General features: G+C 43.4%; 1 protein-coding gene across 1 annotated transcript in view; it reads right to left on the bottom strand.

The window, feature by feature from the left end:
• The window catches only part of ZRANB1 (zinc finger RANBP2-type containing 1), a 41,729-nt gene extending 15,115 nt beyond the window's left edge, over positions 1–26,614 (bottom strand). Inside the window, exons 1-5 of the mRNA XM_050305349.1 lie at positions 26,538–26,614; positions 15,024–15,121; positions 13,439–14,289; positions 2,922–3,109; positions 1,223–1,376 (exon numbers count right to left, since the gene is read on the bottom strand). Of these exons, the coding sequence (XP_050161306.1) occupies positions 1,223–1,376; positions 2,922–3,109; positions 13,439–14,252 (1,156 nt within the window). The 5' untranslated portion in view covers positions 14,253–14,289; positions 15,024–15,121; positions 26,538–26,614. The remainder of the gene's footprint in view (positions 1–1,222; positions 1,377–2,921; positions 3,110–13,438; positions 14,290–15,023; positions 15,122–26,537) is intronic.
• Positions 26,615–26,961: the final 347 nt, after the last annotated feature.

Genomic DNA, 26,961 nt, shown 5'->3' with positions numbered 1-26,961 from the left:
TGAAGGGTTGCCAGGCAGAGCAGCAACTAAAGAAACTTTGTTGCCTTCAGCATAAGCATGAAACTTAAATACATGTAAGTTAAGAAAGTAAGTAAAATAGTTACACAGGAACATCTAGCATCCTTTCAGGCACTCTGGGGGATAAGGACTGGGACCTAAGTGGCACAACAAGGGCATGAAGATCTCTCTTAATTGCACTGTGGTATTTGCCAGTCCTGCTCAGATGTCCAACACCCCAGGGCTTCTGCAAGTCCACATTTAGGCACATGAGTTGCCACTGAAGCACGTTATTGTTATTCCTTAATTATTTAATGGCTATTACACATGCCCAAAAGCTGCACAGAGCTTTAAGATGGGTCTCTCGAAAATACTGAGCAAATTCCCAAGTTCTGGCAAGAGCAATATTTATGTTTTACCAAATCATTCTGTTGCCCCTTTTCCTCCTCTCCCTTAAACTGCAACGAAGGTTTAGTCTCCAGACACTGAATACACACACCATCTTCCTCTCACAGGTGATCAGAGTACAACTGAATATAGCACCTCAAACAGGTAGTTGTGTTCGTAGAAGTGGTAAATACTGTCCAGACTTTTTGAAGAGGAGATGAGCTAACACCCAACCAATAACAATCCTTATAAAGCTTTATAAAAAAGACAAACAGATCTGCTGATCAGCAGTTTCCATCTGCACATTTTCTTACTGCTGGTAGCATTTCTATTAAAGGAAAGAGCTATTGAAGATTAAAAGTTTTCTAAAAGCTTTTTGTCAACACACAAACATTCTCTTGACTGCAGAATATCTCAAAGGTATTCAAAAAGTGGTATAGTTGCTACAACTAAGCACAAATAGAAAGAATAGCTCTGGGCCTCGACAGAAAGGACTGAAAGCTAAAATAGCTATGGGAAAAGTTGTATTAGGGACCAGAAACACCTGGGCTCCAACCTTCACTTTAAAGACAGCCTTTCCTTAGAATACACCACTTTCTTTCCATTTCCTCATGTCTAAATAGGACAACAGATGCTCAGTTCACAGGAACAATGCACGGATTGAAGTGTGCAAATACTGAATAAGCAAATTCAAGCACTAAATCTGACCCAAGCTATTAAAATTTAGTAAATAAAACACACACACCCCTCCACCAAAAATATACACCAGAACAAGCAATTCTCAGCCAGGTGACAAAGCAGTAACACGTTCCACCAGCAAGAGGAATTTTGTAGGTACCTGCAGGTAACGTAAACGTCACAAGGTCAGTCAGAAAATAGCAGGCAAAGTCTCCCTTTCGCTGATGAAGAGAGGCAGCAATTTCACGGCGGATTTGCTCCGTCACCTCTGGACACACCATGGCAGGAATGCACTTGGCTGCATGTTGGGATACCTGTGAAGTAACACAGTTACTGCACTCAGGATTATCTCCAGGTGAATGTGAAGAGTTTGTAGTGATGAGCACCGGCAGACAGCGGTTGGTTGGCAAGGAATTCAAGAGAAGTGTAAACACTGCTATCCTGAAGGATTAAAAGTTTAGTGATTCTTAATGAAATGTCTCGTTTGTCATGTAGGTGATAACATAAAGCTGGTTAAAAACATCTTTAAATCAAGGAAGGGAATTAACAGGTGACCTTCCAGAGCTCGTAATCACAGAAATCTCAAATCTCATACATGAGCCCTGTCTACATTTAGCAAAGAACTTCATCACCACAGCACAAGACAGTTTCTTACAAAGAATCTTCCCCAAAACTATCAAGCTAAGACAGTTAAATTCTCCAGATTCTATTTACCATTGCCAGTAGAAACTCATTTAATGATACAGGGCAAGTGATACAGCGATGCCACCAGATGTACATTAAAAAACCACCTCCAAGACCCCCATTTTCACTCGATCATGTCCTAGGAAAGTATCACTGGGGCTCAAACTCTACTAAACATTCTCACAAATGGGATGTTGAGTCAGTATTTCTAGGCACTGAAACAAAACCCAACAAGAAAAATCTGTAAGACAGTGTTTCAGCAAATTAATTTGGTTTTAAACATATAACTCCATCCATACAGAGTTATGTAAGCAGCACAAAACCACTGATATCAGCTGTATATAAATATATACTCAAGGCTTTAGCTGCATTTGTCTTGCTTCATCTGCTCTTTTTAATTACTCAGTGCTGAGCATTCCATCATCTTTATGTGGGCACGCTACTTTTCTCAGGAACATCAGCTTTCAGAACTGCATTAAGGATCAGGAAAGGAGGCAGAATGAAAATCTGCTTATGATCAGGTGAGGAACCAAAAGTCTGACTTGAAGAAAACAGACAAAAAAAGGCAATTATTTAGAGGCCAAGTAAGAAAGCAAAGATGGAGGAGGGCAGAGATCGCTGGGAGGTGGATTGTACAGAAATTTACACAAAGCAAGACCACAGGGAGGAACCAAACTGTCTATAAAATGGGCAAAGAACGGGAAAAAAAATGCAAAAAAACCCACAAAAAATGCAGCAAGTTTGCAAAGCAAGAAATTAGCCTTTTTCTGGAAGAGAAGCTCCCATGAAAACCAGGAAAGGGAGACTAGGTAGATTTTACTCATTAACAAACTCAGAAAAAGGACACTGTCATTGATGTCAGCGTTTTGCTTTCAGAGTATTTCCTCTCCCCCACCCAGAGCTCAGGAAGCCTCACAATAGCTCACTTCCACTGCCAGTAAGGTCAGAACCTGTGCCAAGATTGCTCATTAATGAGCAAACTGAACATCCTCAGCACCACCACAACACACAGCCCTCAAGTAAACTCACTTCTCGAGGAGAAATCCAAGCCACAAAGCAGTAACTTGCGCATTTTTTTAACAGAATCACAAGCAAAAGCTTCGTGTCACCGGCTGCACACAAAGGTGGAGTTACAAAGTGCCTGTTCCACGTGTTGAGGGGGGGCAGGGACTCACCTCTGTGAGGAGGATGGCCAGCATGTCCTGCCTCTGGAAGCGGATGGCCAGGTGGACCAGCGTGTAGCCCACGTCGAAGGCGGACGGGCGGTTCAGCAGCCGCACCTCATCCGCCGAGAGCTGCCGGGCAATATCCCCCCCTGAGGACTTGTAGGCTTCCACGGCAGCCAAATCACCTTCCACGACTCCTGAGGGCACACACAGCAAAACACAATTCCTTTTAGCCAATCTGCGTCAAGCTACCTCAGTTAACACATTTTACCTCCACCTGTTCTGTTACAGGCGAAGATCAACTGCATACCGAGAAACTTGCCAATTTTTATTTATTTTAAACAGGCAACTACAAAATATTTATACTCACCTCATCTCCTAGACCATTCCTATTATGCTTACAAGTTGGAAGATACAGCAAATCAAAAGCCAGCTCAAAAGTGGTGCTGATAACCCATGATAAACACAAGCAGTGATGTACTCAGTAGCATTTCACCTGACCAGCAGTACCGAGGGAAAGTCATTCCTTCACAGCACAAGAGATTAGTTTGATTACTTTATCTTCCATTTTATTTTAAAAACAAATTACTGGATCTAATAACAGACCTGTTAACAGGTTTTTGGAATAGAAGTCTTGGTTTTTTCCAAATATGGTTTAAAACAGTGTTGGAAGAGGGTACAGAGCACAAGCTTTTCTCTTCAGCTCATCATCTCTGCTACTAATAGAACTCACAATTATCACTCAGAGTACTCTACTAAAACTGAATTAAAGAGAAATTAAATACACTGTGTGTACTTTCTAAATAAAGATGGGACACACACACACAAAGAATGACCCTAATGTCTTCTAGAGTCCCTAGGAATCTTTGGCTTCTGATGCTTGTTATCAAGACCACTCATGCTGAATGCTGGAGCAGCTCAAGAACAGCATATTAAGAGCAGCTGGCAAAAGAGAAAACCCTCTCCCCTGTTTTCTCCAGCTAAACCTCCTTCCCAACTCCAAAGAGTCAGCACCTGAGTGTAGGCCATAAGGCTGGAAATTGAGACCCAAGCCTTCCTTCACCCTATTTGTCCACCAAGATTCTAAAACCAATCAGAAGGGAAGGAGTTGTCTCAGTCGACGCACTCACTCCCAATCCAGGATTAAAAAGAGACCAAAAACAAACAAAAAACCCACAAAACAAACAAACAAAACACAAACCCCCCAAAATAGCAAAACCCAAAACCAACCATCCAAAAAACAAACAAACAAAAAAACCCCCACAAAATCCCTCTCCCCCCCCCCAAAAAAAACCACCCACATCCCAAACAAGCAAAGATCCCCTACCAAAATTAAAAACCCCAACAAACTGAAGTACCTACGACCAGAGAAGCAAGCAAATTGCTGGATTGCTGCTTAATCCAGGATTTAGAAAATCATTCTTAGCTCAGCCAAAAAAGTCTATCATTTTGAATGCTGAGATTATAAAGATTTCAGAAGAAATGCAGGGGGAGGGGAGAAATGGATTTTCAGTGTAAGACATTTCTCTACAAAGTTGTCAGCTGTGCTCAGAAAGGCTCTACAGATAAAAGGTAGATTATTCATTCAACAGTTGTCTAAAGCAGAGAAGTTCCAGAATAACAATTCAACTGAAAATTTCGGTCATACAACATCTACCCATTCACCAGGGACTCCAAAGTCCCAATAGGCCGGGGCAGAAGGAAAACAATACAATTTCTTAGTTTCCTGATGCATGTTTCTGTCTCCTCTAAGAAAGTCATTCCTGTCCCACTCCAGCAGTACTGTCTCGTTCTGTAAGTGCCTGGCCCTGTATTCCCCTAGATGAGTTATGTCTGTCCTATTTTAGCTCTTGTTCTCCAAGAGTTAGAAGTGCCAAGTGGGACTTTATTAGAACTTCATTTCCACGCAATCGCATTTTTTCCACTGATAAAGCAATTCCATGGCTGTTGCAATACTTCATTCCAAGCAAATGCTGCAAACTGGCTCTTTGTGTGTGTGCAGACATGTATGTGTACACAGGTAACAAAGGGACCTGCCCTCTTAAAACAAGTTAAATTGCAGCTCTGGCAAACCCAGTAATGCACCGGGAAAGAAAAATCTTGACAGAAGAACAGATTCTCTGCTATCTTATGACACTCTTAATTTTTTATAAAATTGTATTAATTGTATTACTTTAGGAAAGACATCTTGTTAAACACTAATAGCCACAAAACCCTTCGTATTTTAACCACTTCTATTGACACAGGAAAGATTCCTGTGACCACATCTGCACCTTCCACCACACCACTCAATACAAGCACACCAAAGACCACACAAGACTGGTAGGTGGCCACTCTAAGAATCCAAACATCCCCAACTGATTTCAAAACTCAAACAAATATCCCCCAAAATGATCTTTTAATGACACAAATCGTAACAGTTCCAGCCAGCCTGCCAAGTACACGCTACACGCTGCTACTACAGCCTTAAGTCAGTACCTGAGAAACTCATAATTGTAATTATTCTTCCAGTCCCCCACTCTCAGCTGCTCATTATCATCATCCCACTCTACATCAAATCTCAGCAACAACGGAGGTCTAAGGCTGATGCAGAGGTGGTCATGTGAGGTTTGGCTCTGTCAAGCACTACTACAAGCTACAACAAGGATCCAAATCAGTGCTGTGTGCTCTGTGCAGCACTGCCAGTTCTTGAAGTTTATTCCCACGTCTTGCAATACTAGACATTCCTAAAAACCCCATGTCCTAGAATTAATTAGTAAAATTGTTATTCGAGCTGCCAGTTTAAAAGTACATTTCTAAACTTTGCCAACAAAGTTTAAGCTAAAGATCAATTATTACCACAAAACAGGTAAAATCTGTGTATCTTCTAAGCCTTGTTTTAAAAAAAAGAGATAATAAATGTATGGTACTGATGTCTGGTACTTCCCTGCACTGAAACACTGACCCAAGCACCCAGAGCATCACTGCTGCAGGGCTGATATTCTTGTGGGCATCACAAACCTCTCTGGCCCCTCTGAGCCACAGCAAAAAAAAAAAAAAAAATTCAACATTTCTCTTTATCCATTCTACCAAGTATCTACTTCACTGTAGCCACTTCAGAAGAACAGGAAAATTCCTGACAGCTCATCAGGTGCCACCCTGCTTAGAGTGCCAGTCCCTACAATCCAAGTACATTTTTGAACACAAAATACACTAATAACAGGCAGATTGTCAGAAATCTGAGCTAGAAAACATAAATCTTGCCCCAAAACTACGGAGTAAACTTGCACACATGAAATACTCCTAAGAACTGCCTGTAATTCCTAACTTCTTTACCACCACTCCAAAAATGAGACCTGAATATGCATTTATTGACAACAGGAGGCACATTCCTACAAAGGCTTTGATTTCTGTGGGATGAGTGAGAGCCTCCAATTCATTAAAGCCTATTTAACCAGGGCTTAACAAACCACTGTTTACAAGAAATATTACAGAAGTATTTACTGATGTTACAATTCACTACATTTCCCAATGCAGAAGTGCCTGATTACTTTCACAAGCAGCCTCTGATCCCGTGCCCTGCCAGCTGGATTATTCCCCTCCAACACCCACAGCATTCCCCAGACTGTTCAAATGTCAAAAGGAAGAGTGGCATTTGCCTTAAGATTGTTCCCAGAGCACCCAGGAGCTTCCAGCAGCTCAAGCCTTCCGAGGGCACAGCTCTGGGCAGCTACAGGAGCTACACAACTGCAAACACATCCTGATGACTCAGTGCCCACTCCCGATCCACGGCAGCCACAGCTTTCCTTTAAAGTGGAACTCCAGAAATGTTCCTCTGGTGTTTTATCTGAAGATGCACCAGGCTCTGTGTGACCCCTCCCCCCCCCAAAAAAAAAAAAAAAAAAAATTGTTTGGCTTAATGCAAAAACTGTGACTGTAGTCTGGTATCCTGAGGGGACAGAATGCCAAGTGCTGCACCCAAGTCATGAGAAAATACAACTGTAAGTCAGAATACTGCATCTACAGGTTCAACTGTGTTCCCACTTTGCAATCCAGGCATTTCCTCTTATTGGAAGATTTCCACAGCACCAGCAGCTGTTTTTCCTTCTTCTAGTAAAGTCCTGCCACTTACAAATAGCACAGACCAGGAATTTACAATCTCAGTATATGTTTGATGATGTCAGAGATTAAGAAGGCAATTTAAAAAGACTAAATTTTAAAAAGATTAATCAACCAGTAACAACTATTTGTGCCATCCTGATCCTACTAAAAACCTTCTTTATTTACCAATATTGCCTTTGCTCACATTAAATTAGCCCAGAATTCAGCTTAAGGTGCCATTAAGTTTATTCTTTAGAACATGTAAATATTTAGAGGGTTTAATGCAGTTAAACAAACTCGGAAAATATGCAGCTTACAAGCATATCTAGAAAACCAATTCCCATTTGCCCTAATCACACAGCCCCAGTGACTTCAGAAGAGCCAGATATAAAAGTTTCCAAGGAAAATACTTCAGCAGCAGCCTTTATTTACTTCACTATCTTTCTGATAGTTCTGGAGCACTGGCTGGCACAACCTGCAAATGAAGCAGGGAAATTCTTTCAAGCAGACTGATGCAGTTCTGCAGAACAACCTCCTGGATCAGGGATTTCTCTGATTTGAGGAGGCAGCCTTGCCACAGTAAAAAACGTGTTCTCCCATCTGAGCAGACTGCAAAAGGAAACACTTCATCTTAAGGAGGTCACTGTGCCTCTATGTGGGACAATCCCTTGAGCTGCTTGGTAAGAGAAGGTAAATCTCTCAAACAACCAAATGATACATTTTAGAAGTCAGAAATCGAGACAGATCCCTCTGTAACACAGACCAGTGCACAAACAGAGGCCTGTGCTGCTTCTCTTCTGCTACAGATAAAACTGCAAACAGTCTGCATCATATACATGCTCTGATTTACTGCTCTACAGACTGATCCTGAAATTTGTTTAAGTGCCAAAAAGTAGAGAGGTTGATCAACTGACCCCCTAAAACCCAATTCTGACACCTGTTGAGAATCTCAGTGCTCCTTTAATGCAGAATGCAGAGGAGCTGAGGTTTGAGCACACCAGCTGTGGCGTTCTCTGGAGCTGACTCAGCCCTCAGTCTCTTCCAGCTCTTCACCAGGGGCACACCAGGTGGCCATAAAGAAAGTTTTACTGATAATAAAAGCCCCATAATTTCAGCCTGAAAAGAATTTCTCCTCCTGGAGGAGGAACTGCTTTGCAAGAAAATATGACACATCAAGTCAAAAGAGAGGTTGACTGGAAAACCTTTATGGGCCTCCAACCACACCCTTCTGTTCCTTCTCTTTTTTTTTTTTCATTTCCAGGGCCTACCCTGCCAGTATCAGCACACAAACAAAGGCAGATCACTCTCCAGGTAATGACACTTTGAGACAGAACCTCCTCTACACTAGATTTATATAATTCTTCATGCCCAGCAACTTGCATCCCCTTAAAAAAGAAGCAAATACTTCCAAGAAGACATGCACCTTAAAGCTGAAGCCATCCAACAGATGACTATTGCCTATTCTTTATTCCATGCAAACAGCTCTTACCTACATACAGTCCATGCAGAATGTTTTGAATGTATCATTACAAGACAGAGCAGGACATAAACAGAACAACTGTTTAAAGATGTCCTTATCCCCTCTCCAATCTGTCAGAGGTACCCACACCCCTTTGCTGCTTGCAGGGTTTGCAACCTGAAGGGAGGTTGGACAGTGGAAAATCATTTCATTATTAAAGTTAACCACCAGTGCTTCTAAGACAAATTTAAACAACTGGTTTTAACTTTATCATTTAGTCGATTATGTTTAGCATAAAACACCCCAGAGTGTTTAAAAAAAGTAGTCAGAAGACCAAAATAAAGCGTGGTTCAGGAATTCAGATTTTTCTACCAAGGAGTAAGGCATGCAGAGTTTTCCCTGCTCTGAAAGGACACACACACAAATGTCAAGCATTTATGACAGAACAGATTTATAAGGCACAGATGACATATACAACAAGATTTTTCACCCAGGTGAAAGGAACAGGGGAAGGAGGCCAGGCTGTACAGCTCACAGCAGGGACCCTTCCCCTCCAAACCATCCCAGCAGGCCCTGTCTGCCATATCCAGCCAAGGCCAGCCTGGCAGGTGATCCCCTCGCAGTGAGTAATTCATGCTGCACTTCCCCAAACACTTCAAGCCTAGACTGATACCAGCAAGGAAAGGTGCATGACCCTTCCCCTCCTCCAGCAGCTTGTTCCCAACCCCAACACTCCCCACTCCCTTATCACAGCATAAACAGCCCCATCGAGGTTTAGCTCCACCATGGATGTGATGAGGAAGCCAGTCTGGGCTTACTAAACCAGCAAAGCCAACAAACAAAACGCCCCCACAAAAACATCTCCTAATCAAACCTCACTTTCCTACATCCCAGTAGGACAGAAATGGGCATCTAGGACTACTTCAGGTGGCAGTGCCAGCTGAAAGCACCTTGATTATGTCACTCCCTTCAGGCTGCCTTTTTTAATAATACTCAGTGAGGAGCCAAAGGCACTGAACAGACACAGCAGGAGTTGCCTCCACCCCTCCAGACACTTCCCAGCCAACTCCATACCAGTGTCTGGACAGGGCAGGGTTTCTGAAGGCGTGGGTAACACAACTGGCACTATTTCAGAGAGCTGATGGGGAAAAAAGAAACCCTGTGAGAGAGATAAAGTAGTCAACAAAGGAAAAACTAAGCAGACATATGCAGGAATACTAGGAATGAACTAACAGTCCTTTTATGGATGCACTGCGGAACAAGATTCATTACAGATTGCTCTAAATACTTTGGATTTGTTTAAGAAACACACTCTTAGTTGTTCTTTTCACAGAGCTAAGAAGAATGTGTGCCTACTTGATCTGGGAGGCACCATCCCCACAGGGGAGTCTGGCCTGTGACAGCAGAACCCACCTTACTGACCTGAACCGAAGGAGAAGAGCACACTCTTCTCGCACCAACAATAAACAGGTGGAGGAAGAAGGAAAAAGAGAAGAAATGCAGTTTACTTTTCATCTCTGGGCTACAGTTTAAGCACAGGAGTTGAACTCACAACCCAAGAATCCCCAGCAGTGCCCTGCAGCAAACACTGTCAACCCAGTCCTGAGTGCCAGCAGAGTGGAAGCTCCAGAGATTTCTGAAGTGTAGGCCCCAAGTGAACTCTGCTAGAGAGGTCTCATAGTCACAATCATCCTCATCCACTTGTACTCCTTAAATCCACAGCCAGCTGGAAGCAGCTTCACCAGGCCCACAGCAACGCTTGGTTCTTGCACATCACATTCCTTTAGGCCCCACAGGCCACCAAGACTCTCTGACAGCCTCTGCCATCGATACCATGAGTTATACAAAACATAACAGAGCTTAATTTTAAATGTACATTAGTTACCCCCTTCCCCAAGAAATCAGTCACCTTGGACTTCATGTTAGCCTTGTTCTAGGCCACTATGGTAGAAAACATTGGTGTTCTTGTAGAAACCACCTGTAATTCCTCAGTGCATTTGCAGGAGGCCCTGTTACCCAGCAGCCCCACTTACTACCTCTTCTGCCTGGATTTTAATAAATTTTAACCAAATGAATCAGTTCAAAATCTCATCCTTTTGGCAAAGAATCACTCGGCAGATACATCCACTGCTTCAAAGACAAGTCAATTAAAAAAAAAAATGTTCAAGTACATTTAGTGGCAGAGTTGGAATGGGGGCATGCCACTAATCCTTCTGATTTGGAAAGAAAACCAGCCATCAGGGAAACTATTCATGCTGAGTTGCACTCATCACATTTTGTACAGCCTGGATGTGCAAGGAATAGAGGCCTTGATTACATGTTTATTTACTGAGGTGGGTAAAGCAACAATGGGTGTCTTCAACAGAACAAAAAATAAAGTACAAACCCACACATATAGGCACCTTCTTAAATCTACAAAAAATACACATCTATCCCCATGTTTCAGCTAAAAGGAACAGATGTGGAAAAGAGCAGCCTGCTACGTGTTTCTAATGGAACTTGACATTAAATATAAAATCTAGTAAAAAGAATTTGTACTACAGTCAAGATGTGAAGAGGGAGTTCAACCCAACAGCTGTCCTAAAGTATCAGACGTTTTCCTCGGTACCTTCTGACAGATAATATCTTCTAAGAGAAAAGAAAATAACCACTCTGCCAAGAATTCCTCCTACTCCTGCTCCTCTCATCTTTATTTTTAACTTCAGGGTTGACTTTAAAAGTTGAAGTTAAAAAGTTAACATCTCTCCTACATGAGACAAACTCAAAGCAAACAGACCCTCCACGACTGATTCAGCTCAGACTTGGAAGTGTGTGGCCTGAAGTTCCCAAATCCTAACAAGGCACAATCTGTCAGCTGGGGAAGGGTAACACACAAACTCTTGGTCACCAGTGTTCACAAACTGACTTGACATTTTACACGAACTCGTCCTATTTTATAGTTTTGCTTGGCTAAGGACTGACAAGTGTTCAAGTTTAAAGCTCCCAAGAGCTCCAGCTGGCAAACAAACAGAACAGAACTCACTGAGTCACAATAATGCAGCTGATTTCAATGGTAAGAACAGATACTTGGGGCAAAATTGTCCAACTGACAGTTAAATTGTTTGAAGTACGTTGGTGGCCTTGGTGTGACATAAATTTGTCTTATTTCTTTAAAAGTTACTGGCTAGATTGGTGTATCTTTCCAATATACTCTGCGAGACAACCAGACACAACCACAAAAGAGTCTGTGGAGCTTCCATCAATCTTCCTAAGGTTATTCCAGGGATTTTATTTGGAAAAACATGACACCTGGGATACACCAAATCAAATTACCCACCTTCCATTTCAGAATTAACAGCTTTAGCTGCTGTTTTTTTACCCTCTCAGTTAAGAAGTATAGTGACTGTTTAGGTTAGAGAAAGGAATCCATGAAATCTTTCAGCAGAACAGCAACAATCAGCACACAACTCCACCTGCATTCTGGTATTCTCACCAAGATCCCTTAAAACAAGAGCCAAACCACTACTGCCTTACAAAACTTGATGAACACAGTTTTGAGTTTCAGGTGTGACTACACAGTCACAAGCAACATTAAACACTCGCAAAACCATGTTCTTAAATATGAACACAACCCTTCCCACGGATTAAATCTGCAAGTGTGAAATATTTTAAGTAACAATGAAATAGTGAAAAAAGAAATCACTTTTCAGAAACCAGAGGAAAAAAATCCCCTAATATTTATTATAACTGCTATCAGAGGGCAAGATGTTAGACTATTGTCATGGAACAGGAATGACCTACAACAACTGTTCCTTGGTATTCTATAACTTACAAAATATCACAGGGAATTTCAACTTCTTTATTTCAGAAGAAAAAAAAAACCAGCACGTAAGGACCTAAAGATACCAGGAGATACTGAGACATCTATTTTCAAAAGGAAATGTGCTTGTCTAACTATTCACACAACACAAAAATAAACTGGCTTATAATCTCAGAGAAACCAAACACAGGATACCCATAAAAACATTTAGACCTGATCTAAGATATTAAATGAAGCAGCTCCACAAATTAGCTTTTCAATTACAACCACCACGCAGTGACTTTGTGAAACATTAAGAAACAGCAGGAGACATACTAGTAGAGCCAGAGTTTCATATGAAGTGTTTTACTCTAAAAATAGTTGTGTATTTCAAGTGCTGAACCTGCTCGTGTGCCGGGGCACGGGATATCTGCTTCTGGGAAGCTACAGCACAAAAGTTAACTCACAAGGTCTCTGTTCTTTAACAGCACTGGGAGAATTACCCTGCATTTCCTTAGGAAAACGCTAAAATACGAAACAAAACTGGTATTTGAATGTTTTTGAAGCAGTTGAGTGCTGAAATACTTTCAGAAAGCCTGGTAAACATTTACAACACAGTAGCTGTATTAATACAACATTATTACTTTCAAGGTCAGTATTACACACGCAGTTTCTTGGAGCTACATATTTTGGTGTTATTTTTAACATCTGACAGAGCATCTTGTACTGTTGCGAGCTCTGCACTGTTTACAAATACTCCCAAGCTGCAGCTGCTAACTCTACAAGCATAGCTTGCCATAGCAAAAAGAAGAGTAATTTTAATTACCCAGTAATGGCATTTTTTACAGTACTATATACATTAGTGCTCTGTAGACTGGCCCTTGTAATTTTTCCACCTTTTAACAATTACACGGAAAACCAGGATTTGGTTACAAGGATATCCATTTCTATGAAAGGTCAAAAAAGTCCAAGCACACTTGGGAAACACGTCTAACCCTGTTCAGATTATGGATGAACTCCACAGCTTCTCTCAGCAGGTGCTATTTCAGGAACTTCTACATTTGGCTTACTTTTTAAAATGGAAATGCAGAGATTAAAAAAAAAAACGTGTCTGAAATCAAATGCCAAGCTCCTGTTTGAATTCTTCATTCTCCCAAAATACTTTAACCACAGGCAAAAACAGTAGAAGGCAGCAGGAAAACAACTTACCGACACACGCATTTAGGAACAGCCAGTCAGTCTTTTTCATTCTATTTTTTATTTGCTTTAGCTTTTTGAAGTCAACTTCAAGTTCCTCCTTGCTGCCAACAGCTCCGGCCAATTCAATCCTCTGGAAGTCCATTTTCACATCGGATTCGCGTTTGGTTGTGGGTGGAGATCTTCTTTGGCTATTTCCACTACTACAGCTGCCCCTCCACCGAGCCCTGTCCTGCTCATTGATGATGGAAGAAGCCTCTTCTGTGTCTGCCAGTTCTATTGCTTCGATGTTGTTGGGCCTGGGGTGGTCACACACAACGCATTTCCTGGCCTTGGCCCAGTTTTCGTACGTACAGACAGAACAAGTCCAGTGCTGAGCCCTTGTGTTCAGTTTGTTTCTGTCATTGTACTCCTCGCACGGATCGACGGCAAAGGGGACGGGCCGGGAGCCGGACCCCGAAGACTGAGGGGACTCCGTGGGACTCCTGGTCCTACGCTGAGACAAGCACTGAGTGCACCTGATGGCCCTGGGCCAGTTCAAGTACGTGCACATGTGGCACGACCATTTATTTGCACTTTCCATGCTGTAGGATGATTTAACCCTCGGTCTTGCACTGGAATCCGGGCATATCAAAGGGCTGCTCCCTCCTTCGGTGCTCGTGGGATCCCAGTCTCTGCCGATGTCACTGGAGCCACTTTTGAACGGATCTTCCGTGATGATCGTTCCACTGGGCCTCTGGGCACGACACATGGTGCACTTGATTGCAGAGGGCCAGTTTTCATATGTACAATACTCACAAGCCCATTTAATCCCACGCTCTGTCATCGTGCACTTCTTGAAATGAGCTGCGTCGGGCAGAAAGCTGAGGAGCCACAACACACCGTTAGTACACAGGGCCTGCACGGGAGCTGCTTCAAACCAAAAATAAAATGAGATTTAACCCAGATGATACAAAAATCAGGCTGGGCAAACAGGCAATCTTTTCTATGGATACTATTACAACCGCCATGAAAAGGATAAGGCTTGGATTAACAGCATTTTGCATGCAGAATTCAGGATTTCCTAGTGCAGAAATGAGGATAAAAAACACCCTCAGGCTCACATTTGTGGGATTCCTCAAATTTGCACAGAGGCTTCCAAATAAATTCAGAAAACAGGTACACATTAAGCACTGAGAACACTGGAGAAGAGACCAGCACAGCTACAGAAACAAGCCACAAATATTAAATTATTAAAACAAAACTCAGCATGAATACAGGGGTACAAGAAAAGAAACACAAAGTTTAGAGATCCTGTAAGGTCTTGTAATAGACCTCCCTAGATTTGGAAGGAAGGAGTGTATCAGATGGGCAGTTACACAGTGGGTAAGCAATTCTTTCGGAAAAGGAGGGTGTAAGAGTTTACATAAAATGCATGTACTTGAAAATTTTATACCCTTGCTTAACCAAGACTAGGCCTTGACTGGACATCACCCATAAAAGTAGTGTTAGGAAGTGAAAATACCACTTGAAAGCAAGCACAAGCTGTGTGTGTGTTGGCAGGCTAATGTGGTATTTTCATTCTACAAATTCAGATTTCAACCCAATTCCAACTCACTTTTTCTCTAATGAAGAGGGGATTCTGTCTTCATGCTGGCTCAGACCTTTTCCTCAGATTGCCAAATATGAAGGATGAGACTAAGCAGATAACTATTCCTGTAAACAAAATAAAAACAGAGTCATTATAGGTTTCCTACTGGACCTGAGTAACCAGAAAGTTAATTATTAAATGCCACACCTATTCTGATCCCAATTTACTCAGTTAAACCCAGTCATGACCTCCTGAGACTAAGAGAGATTGGTTAAAACAAACCAGTATTTATAAAGAACCAGTCACCACACAAGTGACCAACCTGCTGAAGTGAAAGAAGCACATCCAAGCAACATCAAGCCCACAACAAAATATCCATGAACACTCTTACTGCAATCTGCAACTTAGGATGGGAAAGGCAAAAAAAAATCTTTGTGTAGAGAGCATAATAGAGGGAAAGGGTGAGGCAGGTAGATAAAGGACAAACAGGCAAATGCATACAGTATTTCCTCCCTTACCACAGAATAGTTACCCAATATATAAGGCTCAACGATGTGCTGTTTAAAGCATGCAAAACTGATTAAAATATTAATTTGTCACATCAGACTGTCATTTCTTATTCATCATATCGCAACTCTCTCTGCCTACAGAACACCAAGAGCCCAGTAAACAAAACCCCAGAAGTTACACAACAGGATTCAACTCAAAACTAGACACATCAAACTAAAAATTAGTTATACCTGTTCCCCGATGATTAAATGTTTTACAAGTTAGTACCTTCTTCACGGCAATGCCTTCGCACACACCTTGCCCTACCAGGCATAGCCAAACGTCCAATTTGCCACCCTTATTCCTACTGCCTCCTTCTGAGGACTCCAGGCACACACACGGGATTTTTCCAGCAGCTCCGCTGATCTATTCACCAGATCAGGTGGCCTCATGAATGAGGGGCTATCGCATGGCCGGGCCAGGGGGCAGGGCAGGACTATCCTTTTCGGAGTGATCCATATTTATGCTCTGTGAAAACAGATGAGCAATCGGGAGCACACAGAAAGCTTTCCCATAAAGCTCGGGTTCCAACATCGCTTGTTTGAACAGCCTGCAGAGCACTGCACTCCCACCTATACGTTATAAAACTGTGCCAGGCTGAGGAATGGGCTGAGAAGGCAATCAGACTTCCTACTGCTCCCCCTCCACCATTCCTCAGAGATGCCCCTGCCCATGCAGAATGAGAAAAAGGAGCAGGATCCTACAAGGATCCCTGCATCTGTAATAAAGTAAGTGAAAAATACATACATGTATACAGGAGAATACAAAGTCAACTTGGTTTTACAAAAGGTGACATCATAAAGAAGGCTTTTTGGGAACTTTAAGGAAAAAAGGGTTTCTCTACTCTACAGATAAACTAAAGCTTTGCCAAAACACCTCCTATATGAGCATAGTAGACACTAGGTTTATCTGTTCAGTTTGGTGAAGGTTTTTTCCCCCCCAACTCCCAAAATAAGGTTCTTAATCACTTTCTTAATAAGCTTATTCTCTCTAGGAACAGTAGAGTTTTCTGAGGAATTAAAGTTTTCTAGTTAAAAACATAAGGGAGTTGAACATGCTTTCCATTAAAGAGAAGGCAGTACACACTGCCCATGCACCTGCCCACTGCCACCAAAAATTATGCCACCAAGGACCACCGGGAAGTGGCTGTTCCAAAATTCCAGTGCTTGAGAATAACTCCTGCCGGAGCAGAAGCTGTATGGTTTGAGCAGGTGACGCTTCCAAAGAGACCCGTACGACACGGTACCTGGAACTGTAGATGGTCTGTCACCTGCCCTACTTTGTGAAGTCTTAAATAGTTCCCATTTCAGACAAATCCCAACACGCATTTGGGATGGGGTAAGGAAACGAGGCATCATCTGTTTAAGTGATACTGAGACTGAGAAAGGAGACTGCAGCTCAAGCTGGAAAGCAGCTGGCTGCAAAACCAATCTCAACAAGTACTGAGACACCACTTCACAAACTGAAGAGCTCAGGACATCCTGCGCCACAGCAAAGCTTTCACATATATCACAAGATTAGGTTTTTAGCTGCAATTATCCTCTGTGCCCCTTAAAGAGCAGATGCTTTCAGACATAATTCTCAGAGAGGGTGAGTCTCTGCAGCTTTGAAAGCCTCTGAGATATGAGCTCACCACCTCCTAACACAAGGCCTCGGGTTATTATGAAGTAAAGAATATAAAAAGGCTCAATGGAGCAATGCAATTTCTCTTCCCTGACAGCTCTGCCAACACCCACTACGGCAAGGAAATTCAGCACTTTCATGGATTGGTTTTTTGGTTTTTTTTTTACTGTTAGGGCTCTGTCTGATCCCCAACTGCATCCCACAGACCCACCCAAATTTGTTTTCATCAGGAACTATAGTGACAGGACATGGCAAAATGGCTTCACACTCACAGAGAGTAGGTTTAGATTAATGTTAGGAAGCAATCCTTCCCTGTGAGGGTGGGGAGGTCGTGGCACAGGTTTGCTCAGAGAAGCTGTGGCTGCCCCATCCCTGGAAGTGCCCAAGACCAGGTTGGACAGGGTTTGGAGCAACCTGGGATAGTGGAAGGTGTCCCTGCCCATGGCAGGGGGGGAACGAGATGAGCTTTAAGGTCCTTATTGGGTCCTTCTAACCCAAACCATTCTGTGATTTTATGATCCTGCGATTTACTGCTGATACAGCATCACCACCCAGCCACTGAGCAGTCTGAAGCTTATTACATTTTTTCCCAATTACTTCTCTGACCCTGTTTTCAAGTTAACTTGTTATTTTAGATTCTTCACAGAGGAGAAGCTGAATCATGGAGTAACTCCTCTGACAGAGAAATAGCAACACAGTGACTGTGAAGTGCAGGTGCATGTTTTAAAGTCCAAAAAGCATGAGCTGACAAGAAATTAAAACCCACAGAACTTCAAACAAGTTCCAATTGATCAGTTTAGACAGTGCACTAAATACCTTCTGGACAGACTAGTATGGCAACTCACTACACTGAAGAGACAAGAATGTTAAGTTCTGATAAATAAGGAACAAACAAACAAACAAAAAATCAAAACCTTATCAGGCCAGCCTTTTACTAAATAAAGTAAGTGGGAAAAGGTCACTTAGAACAATTAGAAATTTGTCTTTTGCTTCGTTTCAACTTTTAAGACTATTCTTCTTTGTAGGTGCATGGGAAAATGCAAAAGGGCTCACAGAAATTGGGAAGAAACAATGAAGTTCTCAAATACCACTTTTATGACAGGATATTTTACACTCCCCTCAATTTAATTATTCACTGTGCCCAGAAAATGTTTTCCTTTGGCTCCAACAAGGAACAATATGGAGCTCCACTTCATCAAACCCTTCCCTGTAAACAAGCCAGATGCTGATTTAGACTGGTCTACACTACGGATTTTTTTGCTGGGACGGTGCTGGCATCTGTGCTGGCTGAAACCTTGTGTAATTACACCCATCAAATCAGTGCTCCCACCTTAAACTCTTTTTGTTTACATGTACAAATTCTGGACCAAAGCTAACGCTTCTGCATTTATAGGGAAAAGAAAGCTCAGGTGCCAACTTCAGCCTTCAGCAACACCTGAAAAACAAGAAGATCCATCCTCCTTCCCCACACACAGCTGCCTCTCTTAGGCTGCTCCAAAGAGAAAGCCAGGTTGGTTTATTTATTTTAAAAATACTGAAGCAACTTTCCAGAGGAACAAAATAACAGAAGCATCTTGTCCTGCAAGACAGAGATCTCTATAACCAAATCCAAAATCAATTAACTCATCAGTTCACAAGCAGAGTAACACCTTTCTCACATCCTTGCCTAATTCTTTCCAAGGTGGAATTTTACCATTTGTTCTCTTAACTTACTAAACTTAGTTACTCTGCCTTCAACTACTCACTCCTCTTGGATGAGAGCTTTTTCCAGAATTCAGCATAAGCCTCAACAGATCATTATATTAAAAACAGAAACTTGAACCTGGGCTTCAGTGATTTGAAGGGAACGAACAATAAGCTCCACTGTTGTCTGTGCAAATTAATTTTAATAAAATTAAGAACGCTGACCTTGTCAATGGGACAACCAAATCAGATCAGCACTGAATCCGGAAGCTTTGCAGGAGGGGCAATATCTATATATTATAACAAGGACTGGAAAGATTACTGCAAAGTAACACATGTAGAAGCATTTTCTGTATTAGCCTGAATACACTGAAGCAAGGAATTTCACAAGCAAGCATACTCAGCTTTACTTGTTAGGACAGTTCTTCAAAACTGAAAGGATTCTGCCCCAAACAGATCGGCAAAAAGGAGAAAGCACTCTGTTATCTCAGGAAAAGAGCACTGAAGTCATTTTCTGCGAGCTGCTCTACGAGGTGGGGGAAATTTTGCTTTTCTCCCCAGAACATCAGCTGGCTGTTTGCAGAGCAGGCAGAGGAACCGCTCCCAGACTGCAGCAGTCACAAAATGCAGAAACCCCTTTGCTACCAAACACAGGCACGAGAGCTGGGATGGGAGATGGAGGCTTCTGTTAAACTGCATTACCCTCCCCATCCTCATCCCGGCACCTGCACTGCTCCAAACACACAGGGATCACCTCTGCTCTCCTGAGCACCAGAGCTGCTCCTCCACTCCTGCTAACAGGGATAACAGGGAGAACACTGCTGTCTCCAGAGAGGTATCATCCAGTTCCCAACTCTCTTAAAGACCAAATCGTTGCCATGTAAATCACAACACAATCTACAAACTACAGCAACAAAAGAAGAATGGAAAACATTTTAGTTATAACTGAGTAGCTGTTTACAGCCTAGTAGGTTACATGAGTTTTAACTTTTTCTTCAGTTTTCACAGTCTGGGCTGTCAACAATTTCAGGTGTGACCTCCCTCATTCCACACAACTTCTTATCTACTCTCGGAAGTGGGCACTGAGGTAAAATCCAGGAGACTTGGTCAAAGAAACACACTGCAAGAAACGCAGTTCTATTAACCAAAAAAAGTCTGAGAAGATAAGTATTAACTTTTGAAAACGTTCAGAGGTCTGTTCATTGGGTGAATTCTGACAGGCTTCATTTACACACAATTAATAACAGATTGTTTTCATTTTGATTTATGGAGTCATCTCATTTTAAAGCATCTTAAGGCTACTTTATTAGGTATTTTTGGCATTCAGAAAAATTATGCTGATTTGGTATCAGCTTTCTTTTCAATATTCTCCTCACACTTCCAATTCAACTGCTGGCTTTTCATAAGCAAGAGAATTTACATGCAGTTTTAATGCAAGAGGATGCCCAATTTTGCAAATGTTCTATGCAGTAAGAAGCCAAACGCTCAGGAGGCTACAGATCTTTGGAGACATCTGAAATACAAGACTGACAATGAATTTTACAATCAGGTCTGAAATTTGATGTAAACAGTCTCTTCGGCAAAAGCTGAAAACACAACACAGAATTAAGAGATATCTGAGAGCAGTAAACATTCACTCTTCCTGCTGTCCTTTTTCATTTTAGTGTTTACCCCTCTGTGCATTTTTGTGCTCTTACCCACTAGAGTTAACCCTGCTGTGTAAACTGCAAAGTACACGTTTCCACGTTATCTGTTACTCATCTCAAACGGGTCAAACCCCATACAGCTCTATTAAATTTGTGACTAAACCCTCAGAAAATCTTAACTGCTGAAAATAGCCTATAAAACCCCAGTAGCAGCAGCCTGCAGTTCAGTCTTTCTTTCTTTCTCAGGGTTGTTTTTCTGTTTTGTTTTAAACTCAATTAGAAGTGAGTAACTATCCAGATGAGATGTTACTACACATTAGGACAGACTAAATACGACTGACTGCTTAGAAACCAATACCATTTGGGCAAACAAGGGTAAGCAGATCAACAGTTACATAATGCACAACATCTCCCACACAACACTAATCAAAAACCAAGCAAAAAGTGACTTAAAATAATGAGCTATGATAGAACATTTGCATAACTACAGCCAGCAGCATTTAATGAATCTGACCATGAACAGTCAGCAGCAGATGAACACTGACTCAAGAGCTACGGTAACAAACATACTATAAAACACAACAGAACTGTTAAAACTTCATTTTTAGAAAGACATTAGCCTTGGACAAAGTACAGAAGTTGAACAAGATGTTTCTTTGTAAAAAAGTGAGGTCAAACACAAAAACAGTTTATCTGTGTTTAGACTGTGCCTAAAACACGAGACCCGTTTTTGTTTAGCTCTCAGCCATCCTCACACACGAGGGGAGGAAAACCAGATGTCACGCTCTGACTGGAACCACGCTGTGGACTCAGACATCAAAACTTTAAAACACTTCAACCTGTCCAACAACAGGAACATTACAAGTCTCAACTTGTCCATTTTCCAGTAATTATCCCCTGGACCTCCTCAGTGCTGGCTGGCCATAAATTAGAGCACGGCTACGACACAGAGAGTCACCATTTGGTGGAGGAAAACCACCTGCCCTCTAAAGGAAACGTGGAAACACACATGGAAACACACACTCAGCATCCACTGCTGGGGAGTTTATTCCTAATACATGGCAAGGCACTTTCAAGTACAGTTTTGGTACACGCATTTGGCCATACACTTAAAAGACCAATCCCAGTTCCAGTGAGCAGAACAAGCCATGCTCTTTTTATCCAGCTCTTCCTAAGATACTGGCTACTAGATAAGGTACCAAAAAGAGAGGAAGAGTTAAAAAAAGGAGCAAAAATGCTATTATTACAGCACAGAAAATCCACTACTGTGTGCACTACTGCTTAACACAGTGCAAAGAACTACTGTCAAATACCACATGGAAAACCAATTTAAACTCCTTTTAGAGATGGAGCAACACCAGTTCTCTTTTCTTAAATCACTTTTTATTAAACCTTATGATTAGTAATTTCTATTTTGTTCATAATACATATTCAACAACCCCTGAGTTAACCACTGCAAGAAACTCTGCACTGCTAGAAAGTTTCAGAGTAAAACAGTAAAAATAGTTTCTGGGGGCGGGAGTAACTTTCTACTAGAGGCAACACTGAACAATCTTCTTTAAATAAACCCTTTAAAAGCCAGGAGGTGACACTTATTTTTGTCCTTGCCAAGCTAAACAGTAACGCAGAGGTCAAAAATAAAAGCAAAGAGTCCAGCAGACCCTCCCAGCCCTTCAGCAAGATAAAAATGAGCTTCTCAACAGGCACCTAGCGAGGGAAAGCCTTTGCAGGTATAAGCTAAACCACAGGCCCATCTGACAGAAGGTGTAAACGACAATTCCAAGTACTCCTGACTTACCAGGGCAGTTGAACTATTAAAAAACATGAGTATACACTCAACACTCCTTGAAAGTATGACCTGCAGAGTGAAGCTGTTCCAGGGGACTATTCAGATAAAGCAAGGAATGAATATGCCAGCTGTCTCTACTCAATCCCTGCTCAGATACTGGGAAGATGAATGGGGACACAAGGAATACTTTCAAGCCCATCAGCCTGAGAAAAGTGCAAGTCAGGGCTCACACAATGCACTCACAGTCCTCACGGCCACAAGAATCAGGATTCTCTCATAAACCAACAATCACCACCACAAAGCAAATTCCCTACTTTTTTGCTGGAATTATACACGTTTGAGAGATTTATGGCAGTTGTTCCTCTTCCCAGATATTCACCTGCCTCTGCACCAAGAGCCACATGGTTTTCAAAGGAGTGGACCTATAAAGGTGGGTGTAACTTAAACCCACTAAAAGATTACTTGATCAAAACAGTTCTAATCCACTAAAAAAAACCCAAAAAAACAAACAAAAACACCAAACCAAACCACTCAAGTTTATTTTTTTTTCCAGAGTCACATAAATCATGGTTCTGAGGAACACTAGCTCCTCAATATCTAGACATCATAACTCACAGAACTTTCTTAGTGCCTGTAAACTCCTCACTAACCCACAACTTTTTCTGTTTTATCAAAAACAACTACTCAGAACTAGATGCTGAGTCAAATCAAACTCAAAGAATTACAGCGAGCATTTTCAAACCTTCACGTTTGATTACAGGAACAAAGGCAAATGTAACCCAAATAAAACATCACTTACTAGAAATAACAACAAAAAACCCCAAACTATGCAGTAGTATCCCTGTTTTAAGAACAAGCAGAACAGATTATATCAGGACAAATTCAAATAACCAACGGGAAAAATGCCAACTTTATTTTATCTCCTGTATAGTAGAAAATGCAAAAGGGCTGCAAATTTGGCTGCTTCCTAGGCAAGATGTTCTGCACATACCAGCCACTACCACTCCTTCCAATACATTTCCCTCCCATGTTCCTTTTAAAAAGCTACTTTTCCTTCTTTATTGAACCTAAGTCTTCGTGTCAGCCCCCTCTTAAAGACAGTTCCCTCTTCAAACATCACTTTGTTCCACTCCCTCCACACTTTCTCCTCTCTCTACTCTCCAACAAAATGAGCTTCTGCATGAATACCACAGAGGCACAGGAAAAAAAAGTAGTTTTTAAAAACTCCAGGTGGATACAACTCCAGTTTGACCACAGAGCTTCTGAACACTTGGCCATGCTAGGAAAGAGGGAAATACAAAATCATCTGTATTGTTATAGATTAATGTGTTCTCAAAATTGTTACTGACATGCCACAGCCCTTCTTTTAAAGTAAATTAACTCGTAAACACTACAGAGATCATTGTTAATCTTGCACTTCAAGAAAATCCCAACAGAAATAACTGCAGAGGTGTGAGAAGCTGCCTCCCAGGCGCTGATGGTGCAAAAGTGAGCACAGTCACAACTCTGTGCAAGATCAAACAATGGCAGCTACGACAGAAATGCTACGAAAAGGTACCAGAAAAGCGTCTGAATTCTGAATGTTTGAGATCTTAATTTGAAGACAAGACGTTTCCTTTTTAAGGTATAACGACTTCCATTCAACTGACATTACAAAGTTATAATTATCTCTGTTTTTTCACTGATTTTACCAAGCTCTGCCATTTGACAAGTGAAGTGGTGAACTCTTTGTCAGCTGTGTTGAAAGAAAATTGTCTTTCCAATTTTTCCCCTTCATTTGTAGTACTACTTGAAAAAAAAAAACCAAAAAATTAAGAACTCTGTTACAGCTAAGCCAGCCATTTTCAGCTGCCAAACTAAAGTTTAGTTCCATTTTAGTACCAGGAGACCGTGCATCATAACTCACGCAGTTAAAATGAGGATTACTTGTTGACATCAATTTTGAACAGCCCCAAAATAATCCAGTCTTCAAATTTTTGGGGGGAGGAAGGGGAATGAGATTATGAAGAGAACTGGCAGCAGCAGTTTAAATGCTCTGCTGTGATTAGTAGGGAGCACATCATGATAAAGAATGTATTGATCCGGAGTTATGCACAGTCTGAGTGCAAAACTGATAAGGCAAAGGGAAGCTGGAAAGAGAAAGGCTGACACCAAGTTAATACCCCATGAAGGAGCCAGTAAATCTCACTTTAGAGTGCCTGAGAGAACATTTGATTATTTGGTTGACTGTATTAAAAATAACCAACCGTTCAATCAGCAAAGTATTTCCTACTTACACCTCTGACTTATTTACAGGTCCCTCTTGCAGAGGGCACCAAAGACGGGTGGGAATTCCCGTCCCTGAGGAATTCACATGTCCAACAACACGAATTAGAGGGGTCACACACAAGGCTAACTCAGACTGAAAACGTCCCCCTGACCAACTCTGCACTCTTAACTAGTCTCCAATTAAAGCCATGCTTCTGTGATGAATCCCGCTGATGCTTTTATGCCGCTCAGCATTCCAATTAAATTAATATTTGTAATTACACTTCTGAGAGCAAATGCAAATGGACACAACTCCACAAGAACAGGTTATGGCCTCGCTGGTCACTCCCACCTGCCTGTCCTCGCTTAAGCAGCGTAAGGAAAAGTAAAGGCAGTCATTTCTTTTTCCTTCAAGAGAATTACACCACATAATTAAGAGTTTCACAGATCCCACGAAACACAACGCATCTAAAACGCTCTATTCCCTTTGAATGCTGTGACAGACTTAAACCAGAGGTGATCTTTTATTCGTGCCATGCCAGACTCCACATGCTGAGACACCAACTCAGCCTGCCCTTCAGAAGGGGGCCAATAAAAGAGCTCCAGAACAGCTCCTGCTGCTCTCACCTGTTTCCCCTTCTCTGAGTAACCACTGAAAAAAAAGCAGCGGGGTGGGGGGGTAAAGAAATGAGCTTCACAAAGCTCTTGGCAGCCACCAAAGACCAGACAAGCAGAAGGCAAAACAAAAACTAAGTACAGCAGATCTCTCCTGAACTACAGCTAAAAGGTTCTGCTCGCACCAGAATGAGCTTTAAGAAGAGAAAGGAGGGAGCTGCCACACAGAAGACATCTCACCTTTCAATTTTTGCATCAACAAAGGTATCAATGCCCCGGACTCACATGGCAGCCCCACCACTTGTGACACAGCAGCAGCTGGTGAGCAGAGACTGTTCAGGCACAGCACAAAGCCCGGCTAAAAAACAGCGTTTGTTTGCTACACCAACCCCCAAGAATTCCAGAAAAAGTTGTCATTATTGCCGTGGCTGAAAAGTCCCCGTGGCAGCAGAAAGTTCTCAGCAGCCGGGCCGTGCAGGACACCGGGATGGATCGTATCCCATCCCTTCTCCCATCCGCTGCTCCCCAGGGAGCGGTGCCTGCTGCGGGGACGGGTGACCGAGGGCCGGGAGGAATGACCCCTGTCACCGCCGAGGGAGGATTCACAGGCACATCCAGAGGGCTCACAGACACTTCCCTGACCTCCGCAGACGAGTTTATCTCCTCCTGCCGGGAAGCTGCTGCAGTCCGGGGCTGGGAGGGCAGACAGAAGGGCGCTGGGGAGCGCGGATTACCGAGCTTCGCCTCGCTCCTTAATCCAACTTTTCCGATTTTTGTTTAAACTCCGATTCACAAACACGGGCTCAAATCCCGAAATACTTCCCGCACGGTTCTTTCCTCCTGACAAAGCCTCGACAACGCGCGATGACAGAACCACAGGATGAATCGCGGAGCGCTTTGGGCTGGACGGGACCTCAAAGCCCACCCAGTCCCACCCCCTGCCACGGGCAGGGACACCTTCCACTAACCCGGCCTTGGACACTTCCAGGGCGAGCGACGCCGTGGAAGTTCTGCCGCCCGAAACCCGCAGCCCATCGCTCCCATCACCTGCTCCCCGCCGCGGGGCGCGCACATCCACACGGGCACATCCCGAAGGGAATCAAGGCCAGCCGGGAGGGGGGCGGCACGGGCGCGATCTCACCGGGCACCCCGAGGCTCCGCAGCCCGGAGGGGCGAAAACCCCGAGCTCCGCGGCTCTGCACGGCGGCGGTGTCGGGCCGCCCTCCCTCGCCAGCGCTTCCAAGCGGGACGCGGCTCCCAGCGGGATGCGCGGCCGCCTCCCCACCGCCTCCCCCAGGGGTCCCCGCCGGGGCCGGCTCCGCTCGCCCCCGTCCCTCCCCCGCCCCGCAGCGCCGCCCGAAGAAGGCAGGGCGTGCACAGGGGCTTTACCTCTCCGGTTGGATCCGTCCCTCGGGAACACGCTCGCAGCGCCTGGAGCCGCCTGCGCCCCGCGCCGCCCCTCCTCCGCGCTTCCCCCGCTCACGACATGGTCTCTCCCGAGGCGCCGCGGCTGCCGCGGGCGCGGGCGCTCCCACTCGGCGCGGCGGGGGAGGCCGTGCCCGCGCTGCTCTAATGGCGGCGGCCGGAGCGGCCCAAAGCAAAATAAACCCCCGCACGGCCGAGCCGCGCGTCAGCGCCGCCTGCCGCCCTGCGCAGCCGCCCATTGGCCGCGCCGCAGCCGCCCTCCGCCAACCGGCGGGCGGCTCTTTGCGCAGAGCGGTGATGTCATCGCTGCCGCGGGGCGCCGGCCGCCAGGGGGCGCCGCCCGCGCCGGCCCCTCAGGGCGGGTCCCCCCGGGGACCCTCAAGGTGGG

Source organism: Myiozetetes cayanensis, unplaced genomic scaffold (assembly GCF_022539395.1).
Source record: "Myiozetetes cayanensis isolate MyiCay16 unplaced genomic scaffold, myiCay2020 scf10, whole genome shotgun sequence".
Classification (NCBI taxonomy): Eukaryota; Metazoa; Chordata; class Aves; order Passeriformes; family Tyrannidae; genus Myiozetetes; species Myiozetetes cayanensis.
Note: the sequence above shows the minus strand (reverse complement) of the source record. Positions and strands in the feature narration are given on the sequence as shown.